Source organism: Ochotona curzoniae, unplaced genomic scaffold (assembly GCF_017591425.1).
Source record: "Ochotona curzoniae isolate NIBS_2020 unplaced genomic scaffold, NIBS_Ocur_1.0 scaffold_1852, whole genome shotgun sequence".
NCBI classification, from domain to species: Eukaryota; Metazoa; Chordata; class Mammalia; order Lagomorpha; family Ochotonidae; genus Ochotona; species Ochotona curzoniae.
In genome coordinates, this window is record NW_024467087.1 from 54,925,522 (window position 1) to 54,944,187 (window position 18,666).

The following is an 18,666-nucleotide window of genomic DNA, read 5'->3' on the forward strand; positions in this document are numbered from 1 at the left end:
TCGTGCCTGTTCTACTCTGTTCCCTACCAGTTGACACATTAGCCAGCCATTGGAGCTACTTTTGCAGGACAAGCCCCAAGCCCAGACTTCTGCATGGACTGGTATTTGTTGCCCAGCATTATTAGTGATTATAAGTTTTACAAAGGAAGAGTTACTGTTTGTTTCAGGTCCGAGAATCACAATGGGTTCAACCTTGAGCTAATTAAGCAGCGAATCAAAGAACCAAATCCCCAGAGCTCCTCGGCCGGGCGGCGAGCGGGCAGAGCCTGGCACCAAATGGCGCACTGGCTGCCTGGGGAAAGGCTCACCCTGTGCACATGGCGGCTGTGGTCTGGGATCCAGGCATGAGACACCCCATCCTGAGACCCACCAGTCGCCGGGAGACTGCTGGAGGTTTAAATAACCCAGGCCCAAGGTTGCGCCCCTCCCAAATCCCATTCACCGCCCCATGAAGGAGGCGGGTGGGTCCCGGACCTGCTCAGTGCCGGAGGCCTCTCCCCTCGGTCTACTCACCCCGAAGGAAGCAGCCCCCGGAACCCAGCAGGTCCGGAGAACGGCTCACCCTGTGCCCATGCGGCCGTCCGGGATCCAGGCATGAGATGCCCCGTCCTGAGACAGACTTATTTCTTAAACAACTTTTCTCCCTGGTTTAATTATGGCTTTTGACTTTTTGTATCTGCCAATAGGTGGCAATGTAACATACCGAAAAAGAACTAAACCTTTACTTGGCCTTTCCTCCCTAACCTGCTTATTTTGAAAACACTCAGAATTTCTCCTTTTTAAAAAATATTAAATAAATATTCTTATTTAATTGAGAAGAGAGACCAATAATATAAATCTCCCATCCACTGGTATAAACTACCCAGATTGCTACAACAGCTTGGTTTAGGCTAGGCTGAATCCAGAAAAATCAACGTTTTGATGTTACCTTTTGTGCAGAGACTTAACCACTTGAGTCTGCTCATCACTTGATGCCTCCCTGAGCATGCATTAACAGAAACTAGAATTGGCAGTTGAGTTGGGATTCAGACTCATTCAGATGGGGGATAAAAGCATTCCAGTCACTGTGCTAAATATGCACTCCTGATACTTGTGTTTTCTTCTTTAATATACTAATCTGGTAGTGTTCTCTCATTCACACTAGTGTTTTCGTAGGATGTTGTGAGATTTTTTGGCTTCAGAAGATATAGTCAGTGTACATATATGTGTATATAATAATAATTGAAGGTATTGTGTGATTTTAGTAATAGAATAGATCTATGTAATTTCATAAAATATATAGTTGCATAGTATATTAAATGTTTTTAGGTAATCGGATCTTTTAGTTAACCTTGAGTTTTTTGAACTTTGGAAGATTTCCTAAATCTTACTTCTTTTGCTCTTCAGAACCTCAGGATATCATTCTTACACTTATAATGAAATGATTTATTGCTGTGGGTTTTTATATTCACTGTTTGTTTTCATTGTAGTTGAAAGAGAGAGTTATCTTTCTGCTGCCTCATTTTCCAAATAGCTGCAAAAGCTAGGACTGGTCCAGGCTGAAGCTAGGAACCAGGAACTTGGTCTGGGTCTCCCACATGGGTGGCAGAGAACTAAGTATTTGAGTGTTTCCTTCCCCCATAGAATGCACATTAATAAGAAGCCAGCATTAGAAATAGAGCCAGGAATTAATCCTAGGTACTCATGGCAGGTGGGTATCACAAGCAGCATCCCAACTCTTGTACCAAATACCACTTCTATATGGCTGTTTTAAAATGCTACTCTCTCTTGTATGTGTTACTACTTTTGAATGAGGTTTTCCAGAAAAATGCCTTTCCAAGGTAACTAAATTGTATTCCTTTTACTTATTAAAGATTTTGTTGTTAGATGTTAGAAAGTATTATGTATTCCTACTAGTAAATATAAATGTTTTTGAAAACAGGGTTATGTACAAGTGTAATTATTTTACTTCATTCTCATTACTCATTCTTCTGATACCCTTAAGAGTTTCTATTCTGTTAATACCATATTAACAAGTAGTTCTTTTAAGTTAAAAAAGAAGTAATATGTTGTTTAAAAAAAAGTGACAGGGGAATCTTCTCTGCTGGTTTGCCTCTCAAATGGCTACAGTAGTTGAATTTGGACCAGGCTGAAGCCAAGGGCCTAGAATTCTATCCTAGTCTTCCACACTGTTAACAAGGGCCCCACCACTTACCCTATCCTTCACTACTCTCCAGGTAGCTAAGTAGGCTGGATCAGAAGCAAGTCAGCTGGGACTTGAAGCAGCACTCCTATATGGGGTGCTGGTATTGCAAGTGACAGCTTAGCTTGCTGCACCACAGTGCTAGTCCTAAAGCCTTCTGTTTTATATTGCAGTCTTAAAGGGCTTCTGAAGCCACCCTCAGGTTTTGGAATTCACACGAGGCTCACAAAATTCAGAAGTCGGAGTTTATTGCAATGAAAGGACAGAAATTAAAATCAGAAGCAGAAAAAAGCACAGAGTGTATGATTTAGGAGCATTCCTGGTGTGATCTTCAGTTAAATGATTCAGAAGGTGCTTAGTTCTTCCAGTAGTGATTTTGATAATATGCTTGGGGTATTACCCACTACTGAGGTTCACTGTGGAACTTGTCACATGAACATGCTTGACCACCATTGTGACTAATCTGTTTCCAACCCCTCCAGAGATCGCTAAGCTGTCAAATGGACAACAGACCTCTACCATAATTCACATTGTTTGCACATATGCTGTGTTGCAAGACTTAAATCTAAACAATAGTGCTCTTGTTAGGAAGGACACTGGTTAGTGTGTTTAGAGGTCACCTCTGAGAGGGTGTAGGTAAAGCCACCCAAATTTAATCCGTTACTGTATCTGTGTATGTATATGCATAGATAGTTATCCAATGTGAGATGTTTTCCAAATACAAATCATTTCATAATATTGATAACTAGAGATAATCAGTTGAGATTTTTGACTTTAAAAATTCATTCTGGTGAAAAATACTCATTTGATAGAAGTTACTTTAAATTTGTGATTTTGATCTTTTCTTGAGTTAGCAGTAGGTTGCAAGATATTCTGTCATGATACTGATTGGTGGCAGTAAACCACAGCTCATATTTAGCCATATAATCACAAGGGTGCTCAACTGATAACTTTACAGTGTATTGTGTTACTAAGATAGGATGGATGTTTGGTTTGAATTATGTATGTAAAATGCATGTTCAGGTAACAGTTTTTTAAATCAAGGGGCATCTGTTCTGTTTTTACTTGTAACATACTAGACATCATTTATGGTTGTACATTATTGCTTCTAACTCTGTGTCATAGCCTATTCAGCTTTGCCTGACACCCTTTGAGAAGCTTTTACATTATTTCTATTTCCCCTTCTTGAGAGGGCTGTGGAGAAGCATTCTTTCCTGTATTTTTGGGCAATTGAAAAATGCATCTTTGGGATAGATTTCTAGAAATCAGTATGTAGACCAGAAGGTGAACACATTTTATAGTTTGCTACATATTGTGAAATTGACTTAAATATATTTGATACCAATTTAGACTCTATTGAGTGTATAATAGTACCCATTTCCTCACATGGTTGTGGACAGGGAATATAAAGTGGTAGAAATCGTTTAAGAATTTATATAGGATACAATTTTCTCCATAGAAAAGTTTGTGAATTAAAAGTGAATAATACAAAGCTAGATGATACATATATAGCCCTACCTGAATATTGAAGAATGTTTTTCTTATTTAACATTTTTTCATGAATTTTTTATTTTATTTGAAAGATTTCTTTTTCTTCTCGTTACTTCCTAAATGCCTACAACATATGGTGCTGGGTTGGGTCAAAACCGGGAATCTGGACCTACATTCGCATCACCTGCGTAGTGAGAGGGAGGCAGGGTCCTTGGCCTTAGTACTTGCACCATTACCTGCTACCCCTTAGGCTGCGCGTTGTGCATATTACGGAAAGGCAGATTGGAAACAGAGAGGCTCATACTGGAATCAGGCATTCTGATGTGCGATGTGAGCTTGCCAGGTGGTGTCCTGACTGCAACACCACATATCTGCCATAATATCCTTATATTTTTTGAGCTATGGTAATGATGAAGTTACTTTGAAGTCAGGTTGAAGATGAATATTTTTCTAGTGCTTAAGACGTTGATGTGGACTTTGACCACTATTTCAATCAATATTTAAGTAATATGTGTTTGTATCTTAACCATCAAGTACATTATATATGGAATATTTTAGCAAGCAGTTTGTGCAGTATTTTTTTTAAGAAACCTATGCTATTTGACTTGAAAGAGTTACTCCAGGATTTGACATCTGTTTCAGTTAGAAAGTTCTTATACCTACCCCCTGATACCCATGTAGCTAGCAGTTTAGCTTTCCATCGTCAATTAACTGTTTCCGAAGCAATGTTAGTTATATGAAATAGGGGAAAATATTACCTGGTGTATTGTTATAACATTAGTCTTTATGATGTGGCATTTGAAATATGTCTGTGTATACTGATGTTTGTCTTTGCTAATGGTTTTAACTTGATCTTAATCCCATAATGCAAAATATCATTTTCAGAGATTATTTTTTAAAAATTTTATTTTTATTGTAAAGTCAAACATACAGAGAGAAAGAGAGAGAGGAAGACCTTCTCTCCGATGATTCACTCCCCAAACGGCCGCAGCAGCTGGAGCTGCACGGATCTGAAGCCAGGAGCCCCAACCTTCTTCTGGTCTCCCACATGGGTGCAGAGTCTCAAGGCTTTGGGCCGTCCCGACTGCGTTCCTAGGCCACAAACAGGGAGCAGGATGGGAAGCAGGGCTGCCGGAATAAAAACCAGCACCTATATGGGATCCCAGCACACGCAAGGCGAGGACTTTAGCTGCTAGGCTACTATGCCAGACCCCAGAGGTTATTTTTAGTGTTAAAATGTTTACTTTTTTTCAAACATTCCAAATCTGTTGGGAAGATCTTTTTTCTGTGCTGTGACTTTTATTCACTTAGCCAAAAGACTGAGAGGCAATGTGATTTTTATTCTTGCTTGTGATTAAATATTCACTCAGTAGACGTTATGTACAGTTTATAGTAGTCTTTAGTATTCTATCATTGTGATATAATTAAGATGAATTACCACTCTATTAGCCAAATTGAGTAACAGGTGATTACACTTAAAATGATTTTCTTTTAGCTTCCTTCAACATAATAGGATCATGTTTTCAGTTGTATTATATCGTAATTGTTGTTTTTCCCTTTGATTTTGTAGGCCCTGACTTTGTTGTATGTGATGAAGGTCATATTTTGAAAAATGAGGCATCAGCTGTTTCAAAAGCTATGAATTCTATACGATCAAGGAGGAGAATTATTTTAACAGGAACACCACTTCAGAATAACCTTATTGAATGTGAGTTTCTGTGATTATGCTGCAGAGTGTTGCTATTGTTTCAGATGTAGTTTTAGTTCTGTGCCATTGGCCTTTATTCTTTTTACTCTAGTACAGTCACTATCCACAATTGACATGGGTCCATTTTAGTCTGCTGTGGAAAAAAAATGCCATACTTTTCAAGTTGACATCCTTTAGAAATATGTATTATAAATCTCATTCAGGAAATGTGCCACTGTGGGTGTTGAAATATAAATATGAGATTCAGAATTTCTTTAAAGCATCAAGAATCTTAGGATTTAAAAAAGAAATTCCCAAATTTTCAGATGAGCTCAGGAAATACTGTAAGGACACTGATTTTGCAAGAAACAATAAAAATGCTAAATATGAACAGTGAGAATGGGAGAGATGGGAGAAGGACCAGTGTTCTGAATACAAGGTAGGGTAGTTTGATGAAGCTGAAGAAAGATGTTGGGAAGCCAGGGAAGTTACTGATTAAATCCCTCATTTTCATTCATTCATGCTAACGCTAAAAAGGAGAATCTAAGATTATTCAACAAATTGTAAATTGAAATTTCCTGATAAAATCTCCCAATTGTTCTTTGTTTCATAGTAATGGCTTTTGGGTATTTTTATTTTCTTGTGTTCTTTAGTGTATTTATAGTAACCTAATTTCTATTATTTGTAGTTCTGGTGACTATTTCATTTATCTATAGTTTGTTTGTTTTTAATCTGTTCTAATTTCATTTTTTTCTTTGTTTCCCCGTTCACAGAAATTCTGGTTCACAATTTAGTCTTATATAGTATAGAATAATTGAAAAGCACTATTCATGATTGCTGAAAGTAAATCTGTTAATACAAGTGTTTTTAAGAGTTCATGGAAAAATAAAATTAAAAGATGCTTTTTAGAGCCAAACATTCACATCTGTACAAGGACCCTTCAGAAAATACACATGTGTGTATATTATACAACCTATGTATTTCAAAAATTTCATGCACCAAAGTAATCTACTTCTAAAATTTTTATTTTTGTTTTGTTGGAGATAAGGTGGATAAGTGTTTCATCTATCTACTAATTCATTCCTAAATGTCCATAATATCTGAAATACTTGAAATTCAGTTTGAATCTTCAGTTTGTGGCTGACAGGGACCCAGCTACTTAGACTTCCTAGAGGTGCTGATGCTTCCTAGACTACACATTAACAGGAAGCTAGCATCAGAACAGGGGCCAGGACTCGAACACAAGCTCTCCAATATAGGATATGGGCACCCCAAGTGGCATTTTTTTTTTTTAAGAATTTGCTTATTTTTATTGCAAAGTCAGATATATGGAGAAAAGGAAAGAAAAAGATCTTGCATCCAATGATTAACTCCCCAAGTGACCGCAGTGGCCAGAGTTGCACCAATTTGAAGGCAGGAACCAGGAACTTGTTCCAGGTCTCCCACATGGGCGTAGGGTCCCAAGGCTTTGGGCTATCCTCGACTGCTTTCTCAGGCCACAGACAGGGAGCTGGATGGGAAGTGGAGCAGCCAGGATTAGAACTGTCGCCCATATGAGATCCCAGAGTGTTCAAAGTGAGGACTTTAATCACTAGGACACTGTGCCGGGCCCCCACTTGGCATCTTAACTGCTGTGCCTAGCACCTGTTCCCCAAATAAATTTTCAGTTATATTTTTCCATGAACTTGATGAAACATTTTTGAATAAATTTTTGGATAGTAGATTATTATCTGCTTTTGTTTGCATTCATTATCTATTTTGTTCACAAGATAGCCTCACTGAACATAAAACCATGGTTAGTTACAGATTGCTTACTTTATAGTTCATGTATGTTCTAAAGACTACTGACAGCAAACACCACATGTTCTTCCTTACATGTGGAAGCTAAAATTGCAAAAATAAAAAAGAACAACAAAAATGTGTGTGTATTAGTATAGCTGCAAAAGTTTTGTTAAACTTTGTTTTATGTTTGTTAAACATATAGTTACAAATGATATACCATTCTGTGATTGTTTTAAAATTTTTATAAATGAAATTGACATTTTACTTTATTGTGTGTAGTCCTTGCCTATATTGTAATCTGTGGTCTTTTTATTTTTTTAGTTGCAAAACTCTTATTCAGTATAGCATTAAGCACTTGAGTATAATAGAAATTAAAGATACTTTATCTCAAAAACTGAAGGAGGAGGCAGGAAGGGAAGTATTAGTTCTTGATCAGCCTTATAAACATTTTTTATTCTATATTTAATTTTTCTTTATAATTTAGCTTTCATGCTTTTATGGCATGCATTTTTGACATGAATAATACATCAAGGAGTTTCTGTGACTCTTTCCAACCATTATTAATGAATTAATGTCTTCTTTCTTAGATCACTGCATGGTTAACTTTATCAAGGAAAATTTGCTTGGATCTATTAAGGAGTTCAGGAATAGATTCATAAATCCAATCCAAAATGGTCAGTGTGCAGATTCTACCATGGTAGATGTCAGAGTGATGAAAAAACGTGCTCATATTCTCTATGAGATGTTAGCTGGATGTGTTCAGGTACAAATATATTCCATAATAATCAAATGTTGTTACTTTCTTGTAATACCAAAATGTTTTCTGAGTTTAATCTTTGATTTTACTCCCTCCTTTTCAGTGTGTAGTTTTAATGGTTTTATCGCCTCTTATTAAAAAAAAAAATTGAAGCATTGAACTTTCTACAAAGCTGTTATATTTGGGCATTTGACCTAGTTACCAAGATGCCCACATCGCACATCATAGTGCTGACTTTCAGTGCCAGCTCCAGGTTCTGACTCCAGTGTATATTAATGCAGACCCTAGAAGGTGGCAGTGATGGTTCAAGTATTTGGAATTCTGTCATCCGTGTAGAAGATGCAGATTGTATTCTCATCTTCCAGCTCCAAACTTTATTCCAGTCCAGTCCTGGCTGTTATACAAATTTAGGAAATGAACCAGAGTACCGGAGCTGTCTGTGCTTCTCTGTGGAATCAATAGTCAAAAATTTAAGCAGTACATTGGAAAATGTTTCAAACTTCACTGAGAAGCCTAGAACATAGCTGATAAATTATCATGTATAAAGCCTTCTATATCATTATGTTCGTATTTTCCATCCTTGAAATAGGAGTTCTTATAAGAGGATCAGAACTAATATTATTAGCAAATTTCTGTGCTCACTTTAATTCTATAGGGTAGCATTCTAAGCCTTACTTATTTGAAATGATTTTGGGGAAAGCCAGTATGATTTAATCCTGAAGAAAGAGTTTTATTACTTTGAAATATATCTGTAATTTAAATAGGCTAATAAATGTACATAGCAGATTATCAGCGAAGAGAATGAATGAATGATTGGGTAAATAGGTAGACATTTGGCCAGCAATCTCAAAAATAATATTTTCAGATATTAGATACAGATTGTAAGAGAATGTAATAGAACTGTATTTCTGTGTTTTACTACTACCCTGGAAGCATTTTTTTAAGTTTAAGTAGTCATTTGCATCTGGCACTTAAACTGGCTTCAAGAGTGCTTATACGTGCTCAGTTGGGCTAACATTTCCTCTGAAGTTCTGTGCTGTTTGACGTACTAGCACGTCTTACCCAGAGGACATCCCAAATTGTGTTAGAATTTGATGCATGGGTTTTATTATGTGATTTAAGCAGGCTATCTTGTTAGCAACCACCTAATATATTCCCTCATCATTTGTTATTTTCTGATTTTAGTGTAGAGGATACCATCCTGAATTCTTACATCTGTTTACTTGATCATATGACTACTTAATTTTAAAAACAGCTTGTTGTGTTGCAATATTGGTTCCCCCTCCCTTTGCCACTGTTAGGGTGTCCTGTGCTAGAGGACAACCCTGTGTACTAAGCCAGGGTTTGCTCTCAGCTCACCACTGGATTGCGGCCATTACTCTATACATGTATTATCAGAGTACTATAGTGTGCAGTTGTTTGAAATACACTAGCTATAATCATGTGTGGATAATTGTGTAATTAGCATAAATGTGTTTAAGAAAATGTTTTCTGATATGTTTTGTATGTTTTTAATTACAGGCAGTGAAAATCTTGAGCGTTTTATTCTAATCCTACATTTAGATTAATTGATTTTTATTTCTGTACTTATTCATTTGCAGAGGAAAGATTATACAGCATTAACAAAGTTCTTGCCTCCAAAACATGAATATGTGTTAGCTGTGAGAATGACTCCTATTCAGTGCAAGCTTTATCAGTACTACTTAGATCACTTAACAGGTAACTGATACAGTTAGTTTGATGTTTTTGTCTTTTTTATAAAGATATTTTCCCTCTAAACTGTACTTTCTGTGAATTTTACTGAATTAGTTGTTTTAATAATTTTGTGGAAAATGGAATTAATGTAGGTATATTTTGGTGTAAAAATCTATCAAAACCAAAAGATTTAAAAAATACCATGGAAAAGATGTTATGTAAGAACTACCAAAATGTTTCATTATAATTCTGTTTTTAGCAAACCCTTTTGAGTACTCTGATACAGTTAAATACCAGGCACAAACTGATGAGAAAATATTTACAGTATATAGCTTAAATTTCAGGGAAAGTGCAATATTTCAAATATTTGAGTATTCGAGAATCAGTTCTTTAGTAGTCAATTGCAACATGTTAACAGCTAAATTGAAAATGTTTAAATATACCCCTTTTCCTGCCAATACAATATTGGGGGGGGGGCTTTATTCTTTTAAAAATTGTTTCATTTCTTTGAAAGAGTGGCAGAAACGGGAAAAGAGAAAGCAGTTTTTTCTCATAATCTTCAAAATTTCTATTAATTCAGTCAATTGCTCATTTTTAAATTTCCTGTGTCCTGAATGAATTTTCATTCCTTTCTCTCACATTTTTTTGTATGTGGTAAATAATTAGTTTGTTAATTCTAGTTTGTGAAATCTTTACTGTTTTCTTTTGTCTCTTTCATGTTTGTTTGGTTTTTAAGCATGTTACTTTGAGTTCTTGTGTATTTGTACGTTTAAGTACAAGTTCTTGATATCCTTGAACCACTACATGTTTTTAAAGTCTAGAGTAATGATTAGTTGGTCTCCCCTCCTCCACCCCCCAAAAAGCTTTGCTGCTTGTGTTTCCCGGGGTCTGGATATATTCCTGGCCTGAAATGCTTCTACATTAACAGTGTTTGCTTAAGGCTTTTAAACGCTTAAACTACTAGGGATTTGGGGTCATGATCGATTGATGTTATGAGCCAGGGTCTCTATGGTATTTACTGTCCTGCTTCTTTCTATCTATAAAATAAGCATACCCTTGAGGATGTTATCCATTTTAGCTATCTTTGTATGACAGTAAAAGTTGTAGCTGTTATGTGAGGTTCCTATATTGTGTGGGCAAGTAGAAAACTGTATAAAATTTGGATTTCAACAGATGTAAAACATGTTTGGACATAAAAAATAAACCACTTGCTTCGTGTCAGCATTATAGGACACGTACTGATGAGATAACTACTATCAAAAGATCCTCCTTTTTCATTTATTGTTCGTTACATGTAGAATTCTTTGATACCTTGTGATAGTGGGATTGATTGGGTTTTCAGGGTTTCCTAACTATATGCGATGCTGTAGTGTGTCATTGATTTGTAATGGTTAACTCTTAGAGGATATAAGATAGAGTCTTACACTGTTAAAAAAGAATTTCTTAATTAGATACTTAGTAAGGATTTGGGTAAACTGGATTTGAGAACCCTGCAAGGAATTTCTGGATTTTTAGTGGACAACCCCTCCCTGGGGTTCTCCAGATCTTTTTAGTCCTTATTAATCTATCAGTCTTGTAAAAACTTTTCGAACCTCTGCATAAAATTCATCATTTCTGTAGTTCACAGTTTGTTATTATCATTGATAATTTGTAGATACAGTGATCCAATAATAATTGTCAGTGCTCTCTTTGGTAGAAAAGAATGTTCTTTTTTAAAGATTTATTCTTATTGGAAAGTCAATATACAGAGAGAGGAAGATGTTTTGTCCATTGATTCATTCTCCAGTTGGCCACGATGGCTGGAGCTGAGCTGATCCTAAGTCAGGAGCCCAGAGCCTCTTCTGGGTTTTCCATGCGAGTGCAGGGTCCCAAGGCTTTGGGCCGTCCTCAGCTGCTTTCCCAGGCCACAAGCAGGGAGCTGGATGGGAAGCAGGGCTGGTGGAGTGCGAACCTGCGCCCATATAGGATCCTGGTGCATGCAAGGCAAGGACTTTAGCCACTGGGCCCATAAAAAACATTTTTGGGTAGATGTGTTTCCTTGGGCCTGACTTATTAGCATAACCTTTTGGTGTAGTTTCTGTCCTACACAAAGAATACATATTCTAATTCAGATCTGTTCTGTAGGTAGAGGAAAATTCCATATGCTGTATAATTGTTTTCCTACATTATCAAATTCTGCCAGAGTCATAATGGAAGTTTTAAAGATAGGTTATTTTTTTTTAATTGATTACATTGTATTATGTGACACAATTTTATAGGCACTGGGACCTAACCAACCAGTAAAGATAGGTTGTATGATATATACAAGAGTAGTTTCTCCCTAAACGTAAAATTTACTATTATTGTCAGTCTTTTTTTTTTTTTTTTAAGACTTACTTCTTTTTATTGGAAAGGCAGATATACAGAGAGGAGGAGAGACGGAGAGGAACATCTTCTGTCCGATGAGTCACTCCCCAAGCAGTTGCAACAGCTGGAGCTGAGCCAATCCAAGCCAGGAGCCAAGAGCTCTTCCGGGTCTCCCACACGGGTGCAGGGTCCCAGAGCTTTGGGCCGTCCTCGACTGCATTCCCTGCCACAAGCAGGGAGCTAGATGAGAAGCAGGGCTGCCGGGATTAGAACTGGCACCCGTATGGGATCCTGGCGCATGCAAGACGAGGACTTTAACCACTAGGCTATCGCGCTGGGCCCTGTCAGTCTTTCTTGAAGACTTAGCTTACTTAATTTTCTTTTTTCTCCCTGACAATTTATTTATTTTCATTGGACAGGCCTATGTATAGGAGAAACATCTTCTGTACTCTGGTTCACTCCCCACGTAGCTGCAATGGCTGGAGCTGAGCTTATGTGAAGCCAGGAGCCAGGACCTTCTTCTGACTTTGCCATGTTGTTACAGGGTTTGGGGCTTTGGGTCATATTCCACTGCTCTCCTAGGCCACCGTCAAGGAACTTGGTGGGTAATGGTGCTGCCAGAACACAAGCCGACACCCACATGGGATCCTGGCACTTGCACTTGCAAGGTGGACCATTGGCTAATCTAGCCATTGCACCAAGCCCTAGCTTACCTTCCCAGTAATTTTAAAAGATCTTTCATTCCCACTAGGCATAAACTCATCATGGGGTAGGAAACTTATGTAATGTCATAAATGAACTAGACTAAGGGACTTTAAAGCATATTACAGCAGCAGTATTCACATCCCTTTCAAGTGCACACTGAACATTTTGTAATATAGATATTTATGTTACATGATAGAACAAGAATAAAATATTTTGTAAAAATTGTTTTTTGATTTCAAACATGTTTGAAAAAATGTGTTCATTATGATTTTAAATAGCTACATAGTCAAATTATTACTATAGTTGATTGGATTTACTGATTAACATTTTTTTTTGTGATAAAAAGTACCTAATATGTTTTTAGCAAATTTCCAGTTTAGAGTATGCTATTATTAAGTATGAATGGCTTACCTTAGACCTTATTTACCCTGTGATCTTCATCTTCCTGTTTCCCCTATTCCCTCACTTCTGTTACCACCATTTTACTATTTCTGTGCATTGTAAGAGGTTTTTAATCAGTTTATTTATTGTGAGATTGTGAATCATTTTTAATTCTTTGTTTTATCAGTTAGTATGAAGTCTTCTAGCTTCATCCATATTGTCACAAGTGGCAGAGTTTTTAAAAGCTGAACAATATTCCATCGTGTACCTCTATATTGTTTTCCACCCGAATGTACCAGTGCCTATGCAAGAGTCCCCTTTTCTCCACATGATCAATAATAGTTCTAATTTTTATAACTTTTATAATTTTCATTCAAATAAGTTTAATATTATAATGTCATTGTGGTTTTGATTTGTTTTTTTCTGATTAGTGATTTTTGAACATTTCTTATGTAGACTATTTTCATGGGGTGAGTTCCTTTGTTTGCTTTTTAGTTGGACAATTTAGTTTTTGTTTTGTATTGTGTTGATTCTTTTATATTTTGGGTGGTCTTTTCTATGATAAATAATTTCAAAATGCTTTTATGCCATATTTTCATTTTGTTATTTTTTTGCTGTTCAGAATTTTTTTAGTTTGATATAGTCCTGTTTATCTTTTGTTGTCTTTGTTATGAGATATATATATAAAACCCTTGTCAAAGCAACTATTAAGGATTTTTTTTTCCATTTTAAAACTTTTCAATTTTATTTTTGACCATTTTTACATATTTGACTAGGGTCAAAGGGCCAAGGCCTGAGGAAAATGGGTGGGACCATTGTTTTTTGCCTTCTGTATTATGGATATTTTTTACCTTGTACTTTCTTCATGGAATTATCAGCTTCAGCTCTTACTGTTATGTCTTTTAAAAACTTTTTGAGTTGATTTTTGTAATTTAAGAATTTCTTTTATTTTTTTCTTGTTGCAATGCAATTTTCCCAAGCATTTATTGAAGAGATGGTGGGCTTGTTAAAAATTAGTGATTGTACACATTTGAATTTATTTCTGGTTTCCAGTTTGTCGCATTGACTTATGTGTCTCTTTGGTTTTGATTTTTATTATTTTATGATACTGTTCCATAGGCTCTGGGATTTCCCCTACTTCCTCCCCAAATTTCCTCCTGCCCCTGATTTTCTCTCTGTTATTACAATAGTATAGTCCTTCACAATCAGTCATAACTGCGTAATTCTGCTGTTTAAGTGTATTCTGACATTGTAAGTATGGACAGTGGCAGAGTCCAGCATCCTAGTGTCAAGAAGATATATTTCACAGTTTTCATTTGGAGTCCATCTTTGATTTGGAAGTAGAGATGCATGCTGCATCTTTACATCTGGGTATGATAGTCTCTATTACACAGTTACTGTACATCCTCTTAAATGAAAAGCTATAAAATCAATAAGAAGAAAAATAGAAAATTAACAACATGAAATAAAATAACATGCCACAGAATGACTGAAGAAATGCTGAAGAAATGAAAACCAAAAACCTTGAAGCAAATGGTGCTACTGTGTGACCTATGAGTCAGTGAAGAATTTAATATGAGAAAACTGTTTTGAAAAAATGAATCTGAAAACAAAAACATCCAAATCTATGAGATATAATTTCTGCTGATCTTTGTTGATGAGATGTGTTTCCTGTAGGCAATGGATAGATACAGATAGATGGGTTTTGTTTTTTGATGCAGCCTACTAAATATGACTTTTGATTGATAGGTTTAAGCCATTTACATTCAAGGGTAATATAAATTGGTAATCTGGACCTGTTATTTTAGCAATGGGTTGTTGATCATTGTTTGATTTAGTTTTCTACTGTCATTTTACTGGGATGGTCTTCACATTTGTCTTTGGTTTTCGTAGGTGCTATTCCTTTTGTCTATTTTGTAGGGCAGGTATGTTTGTAAGTATGTGAGTGAAAACAAAAGCACAAGGAACTAGAATGAAGGAATGCAACTAGAGCAGTGCTGAGAGGGAAATGTATAGTTATGAACACCTGTTTTCCTGTGATGCTGCATCCCTTATGAAAACTAGTTCAAGTGCTGAGTGTTCCACTTTTTATGCAGCTTCCTGGTAATGTGCCTGGGAAAGAAAAAGATAGTCCAAAAGCTTGGACTCCTGCATCCATTTGTGAAACCCAGATAAATTCCTGGCTCCTGGTTGCAGCCTGGCCCAACCCTGTCTGCTATTAACGTTTGAGCAGTAAACCAGTAGAGAGAGAATCAATTACAATAAATCTCTTTTTATGTCCCTCCTCTCTTCCTCTGTCTCTGTTAGTAAGTAGATATATCTTTTTATTTTAAAAAAAAGTCTCATTTATAATCTAATCTCTCTCCTTAAGAAAGTAGAAAGGAATTGGTGTTGTAACTTAGCAGGTGAAGCAGCTGCCTCCACACTCGCATTCTTAAGGTGGCTGGTTCAATTCTCAGCTGCTCCAGTTTTGATCCAGATCCTTTTTAATTGCCTGGGAAAATGATTGGAAGATGGCCCAAATGTTTAGGCCCCTGTCACCCATGTGGGAGACTCACATGAAGGTCCTGGTTCCTGTCATCTGATTTTGTCATGGCACATCCCTGGCCATTTGCAGCCATTTGGGGAGTGAGCATTTGCATCAGCAGATGAATGATCCCTCCCTGCACTATCTCCCTTCCTCCTTCCCCTCTCCCTCTCTTCCCTTCCCTCCCCTCCCTCCTTTCCCTCCTCCTTAAGAAAGTAAATGTAAATGAAGGGAGACTAAACCTAAAAGAATCTAGAAAGAAGAAAATAATAAGGAAATATGTGGTGGACATTGTATTACAGCAGGTTAAGGTTCCCCCTGAGACTCCTGCATGTCATGTTGTAGTGCTTAGATTTGAGTGTTGGCTTGTGATCCAACTTTCTGCTAATTTGTACCTTGGGAGGCAGCAAATGATGGCTGAATAATTGAGTCCCCAACAGTCATGTGGAAGACTTAGATTGTTTTCCACGCCTCTGTCTTTAGCCTTGCCCAATCCTGGCTGCAGAGGGTATTTGGGGAGTGAAGGAGCAGATGGTAGATGCCTCTGGCTTGCTCTTTGCCTTTCAGATAAAATGGAAATAAAGCAAATGTGTTGAGTTGAATCAACACTTGTAACATAAGCATACCATTGGAGCATTGGTTTGAGTCCTATTTCACTTCCATTCTTCTACCCTGCTAATGCACCTGGGAAATCAGCCAGTGATAACCCAAATGCTTGGGCTCCTGCCACCCACATAAGAAAGGAGACCTGGATGGAGCTTCAAATTCCTGGTTTTGGCCTAGCCTGGTCACAGAGGTTGCAGCCATTTCGGGAGTTAATTAGCAGATGCAAGATCTATGTCTGTCTGTGTCTCTTCTCAGTATTACTGTTTTAGATAAGTAAATAATGAAAACTTTTTATGGATAATCAAAAATGGGAAAATCTTTGAAACGACAGGAAGCTCTTTGAAGAGATTAACATTGGAAAACTTTGGCTGTTTTTAAAAAGTAACAGAAGGGCCTGGCAATGGCCTAGTGGCTAGAGTCCTCGTCTTGCATGTACCAGGATCCCAAGTTGACGCTGTTCGTGTCCCAGCTGCTCCACTTCCCATCCAGCTCCCTGCTTGCAGCCTGGGAAAGCAGTCAAAGATGGCCCAAGGTCTTGGGACCCTGCACCCACATGGGAGACCCAGAAGTTCCTGGCTCCTGGCTTCAGATCAGCTTAGCTCTTGTCATTGCAGCTACTTGGGGAGTGAACCAGTGGATGGAAGATCTGTCTGTGTCTCCTTCTCTCTTTGGATATGCCTTTCCAATGGAAATAAATAAATCTTTTTAGAAAAAGTAATAGAAGACAGCAATTAATAAAGCAGGAAATAATAAACATTTTAAGAAACTGAACTGATATATTTTAGGAAAGTGGATTCCTCATTTTCATAACATTTATGTTTTTTCAAAATGGCAATATTTCTTAGCCAAATAGCAAGCACATATTGCCCTGCAATTTCATTAATATTTCATCATTACTGAATTTTCTCTTATCCCTGATGGACGCAAGGCTTCACTTAAACTTATGGCTACGTAAATATGTATTTACTTGGATGCTGTTTTTTTTCTTTTAATTGTTTTTTCTTTACCAAAAGGTCAGAAATATTTTTACCTAATGTTGTTAACTATTTTCATTGATACTTAATATAATTGTTTGGCCTGCTGATATATGTCTGTTGTTACTGCATTATTTTCAAAAGTCACCTATATTTCTGTAATAAAAATGTATAATATTTTCATATTATGAGTTGGTTTCATGATCTCATATATTTTTTTTTTTTACCGGTAAGAAACAGTTTTAAGGTTTGCCACACTGCCAAAATGTTCTAATGCAGATGAGGTTGAAACATCTAATCTAGAACCACTTTAGTAAAAATAGAGAATTCTTGCATACTAACTTTTCATTTTTCTTTTTGAGCAGGTGTAGGTAATAGCACTGAAGGTGGAAGAGGAAAGGCAGGTGCAAAGCTTTTCCAAGATTTTCAGATGTTAAGTAGAATCTGGACTCATCCTTGGTGTTTGCAATTAGACTACATCAGCAAAGAAAATAAGGTAAATTGAATAATCTTAAAATTGTTAAAAAGATATTCTTGGAAGTGAAATAGGCTTAGGGGAAAGATTTATATGTAGATTGTACATGTAAATTTTCTGTTTCTTTGTTGTACATTAAGTAAAACTTATGTCTAGTTCATTTCTGTATGTTTTTGAGTGCTTTATTATTTTGGAAGGTATTTAAATTAAATGTTCATAATTTTTTACCTCATTCTCTAAAACAGCAAATCATTTTTATATTTAGAAGTTACAAAAATAGTTCATTGTCCAGATTCCCCTAATGTTAATATCTTGCATAACCATAATAAAATTATCAAAGCCAAGAAAATTAAGTGATAGCATACTACTAACTAAAAAACAAGCACTGTTTGGGTGTCAGTAATGTTTGTACTCGTGTCTCTTTTTTTCTATGATCTTGGAAACCACCCATTCCTTAACAGTTTTACTTTCTAATTTATGATAATTCTTCAATCCTTTATCGCATGTCAATTAACTTATCAGAAATGAAATAAACATCATTGTAACTCTTGATATACATTGAAATAAGCTATTAAATTGTGTCTTTTTTTCTCTAGGGATATTTTGATGAAGACAGTATGGATGAATTTATAGCTTCAGATTCTGATGAAAGTTCTATGAGTTTGAGCTCCGATGATTATACAAAGTAAATTGAGTACTTTTTGTGCCCTGTATTGATACATTTGAAACTCCTTACTGATTGTGCTTTGGTGATCAGTATTTATCTTTTTGCTTTACTTCTGTAACGATCTTTAATTTCTCCCCCCTTTTTTTTTAGAAAGAAGAAAACAAAGGGGAAAAAGGGGAAGAAAGATAGTAGCTCAAGTGGAAGTGGCAGTGACAATGATGTTGAAGTAATTAAAGTGTGGAATTCCAGGTCTCGAGGAGGTGGTGAAGGAAATGTGGATGAAACAGGAAGCAACCCTTCAGTTTCTTTAAAGCTTGAAGAAAGTAAGTTTAATTCGTGGGGACTTTATCCACATTGATTTAGGTAATGTTGTGTTATTATACATTTTCCA

General features: G+C 36.5%; 1 protein-coding gene across 8 annotated transcripts in view; it reads left to right on the plus strand.

Annotated features, from left to right (window-relative positions):
* ATRX (ATRX chromatin remodeler) overlaps window positions 1-18,666 on the plus strand; it is a 188,983-nt gene that overhangs the window by 106,911 nt on the left and 63,406 nt on the right. For 6 of the 8 annotated variants that reach the window (XM_040999433.1, XM_040999436.1, XM_040999437.1 and 3 more), the window contains 6 exons: window positions 5,244-5,381; window positions 7,730-7,905; window positions 9,501-9,618; window positions 17,496-17,629; window positions 18,205-18,293; window positions 18,426-18,598. In XM_040999433.1, the coding sequence (XP_040855367.1) occupies window positions 5,244-5,381; window positions 7,730-7,905; window positions 9,501-9,618; window positions 17,496-17,629; window positions 18,205-18,293; window positions 18,426-18,598 (828 nt within the window). The remainder of the gene's footprint in view (window positions 1-5,243; window positions 5,382-7,729; window positions 7,906-9,500; window positions 9,619-17,495; window positions 17,630-18,204; window positions 18,294-18,425; window positions 18,599-18,666) is intronic. The other 2 variants (XM_040999434.1, XM_040999439.1) reach the window with 1 other exon arrangement.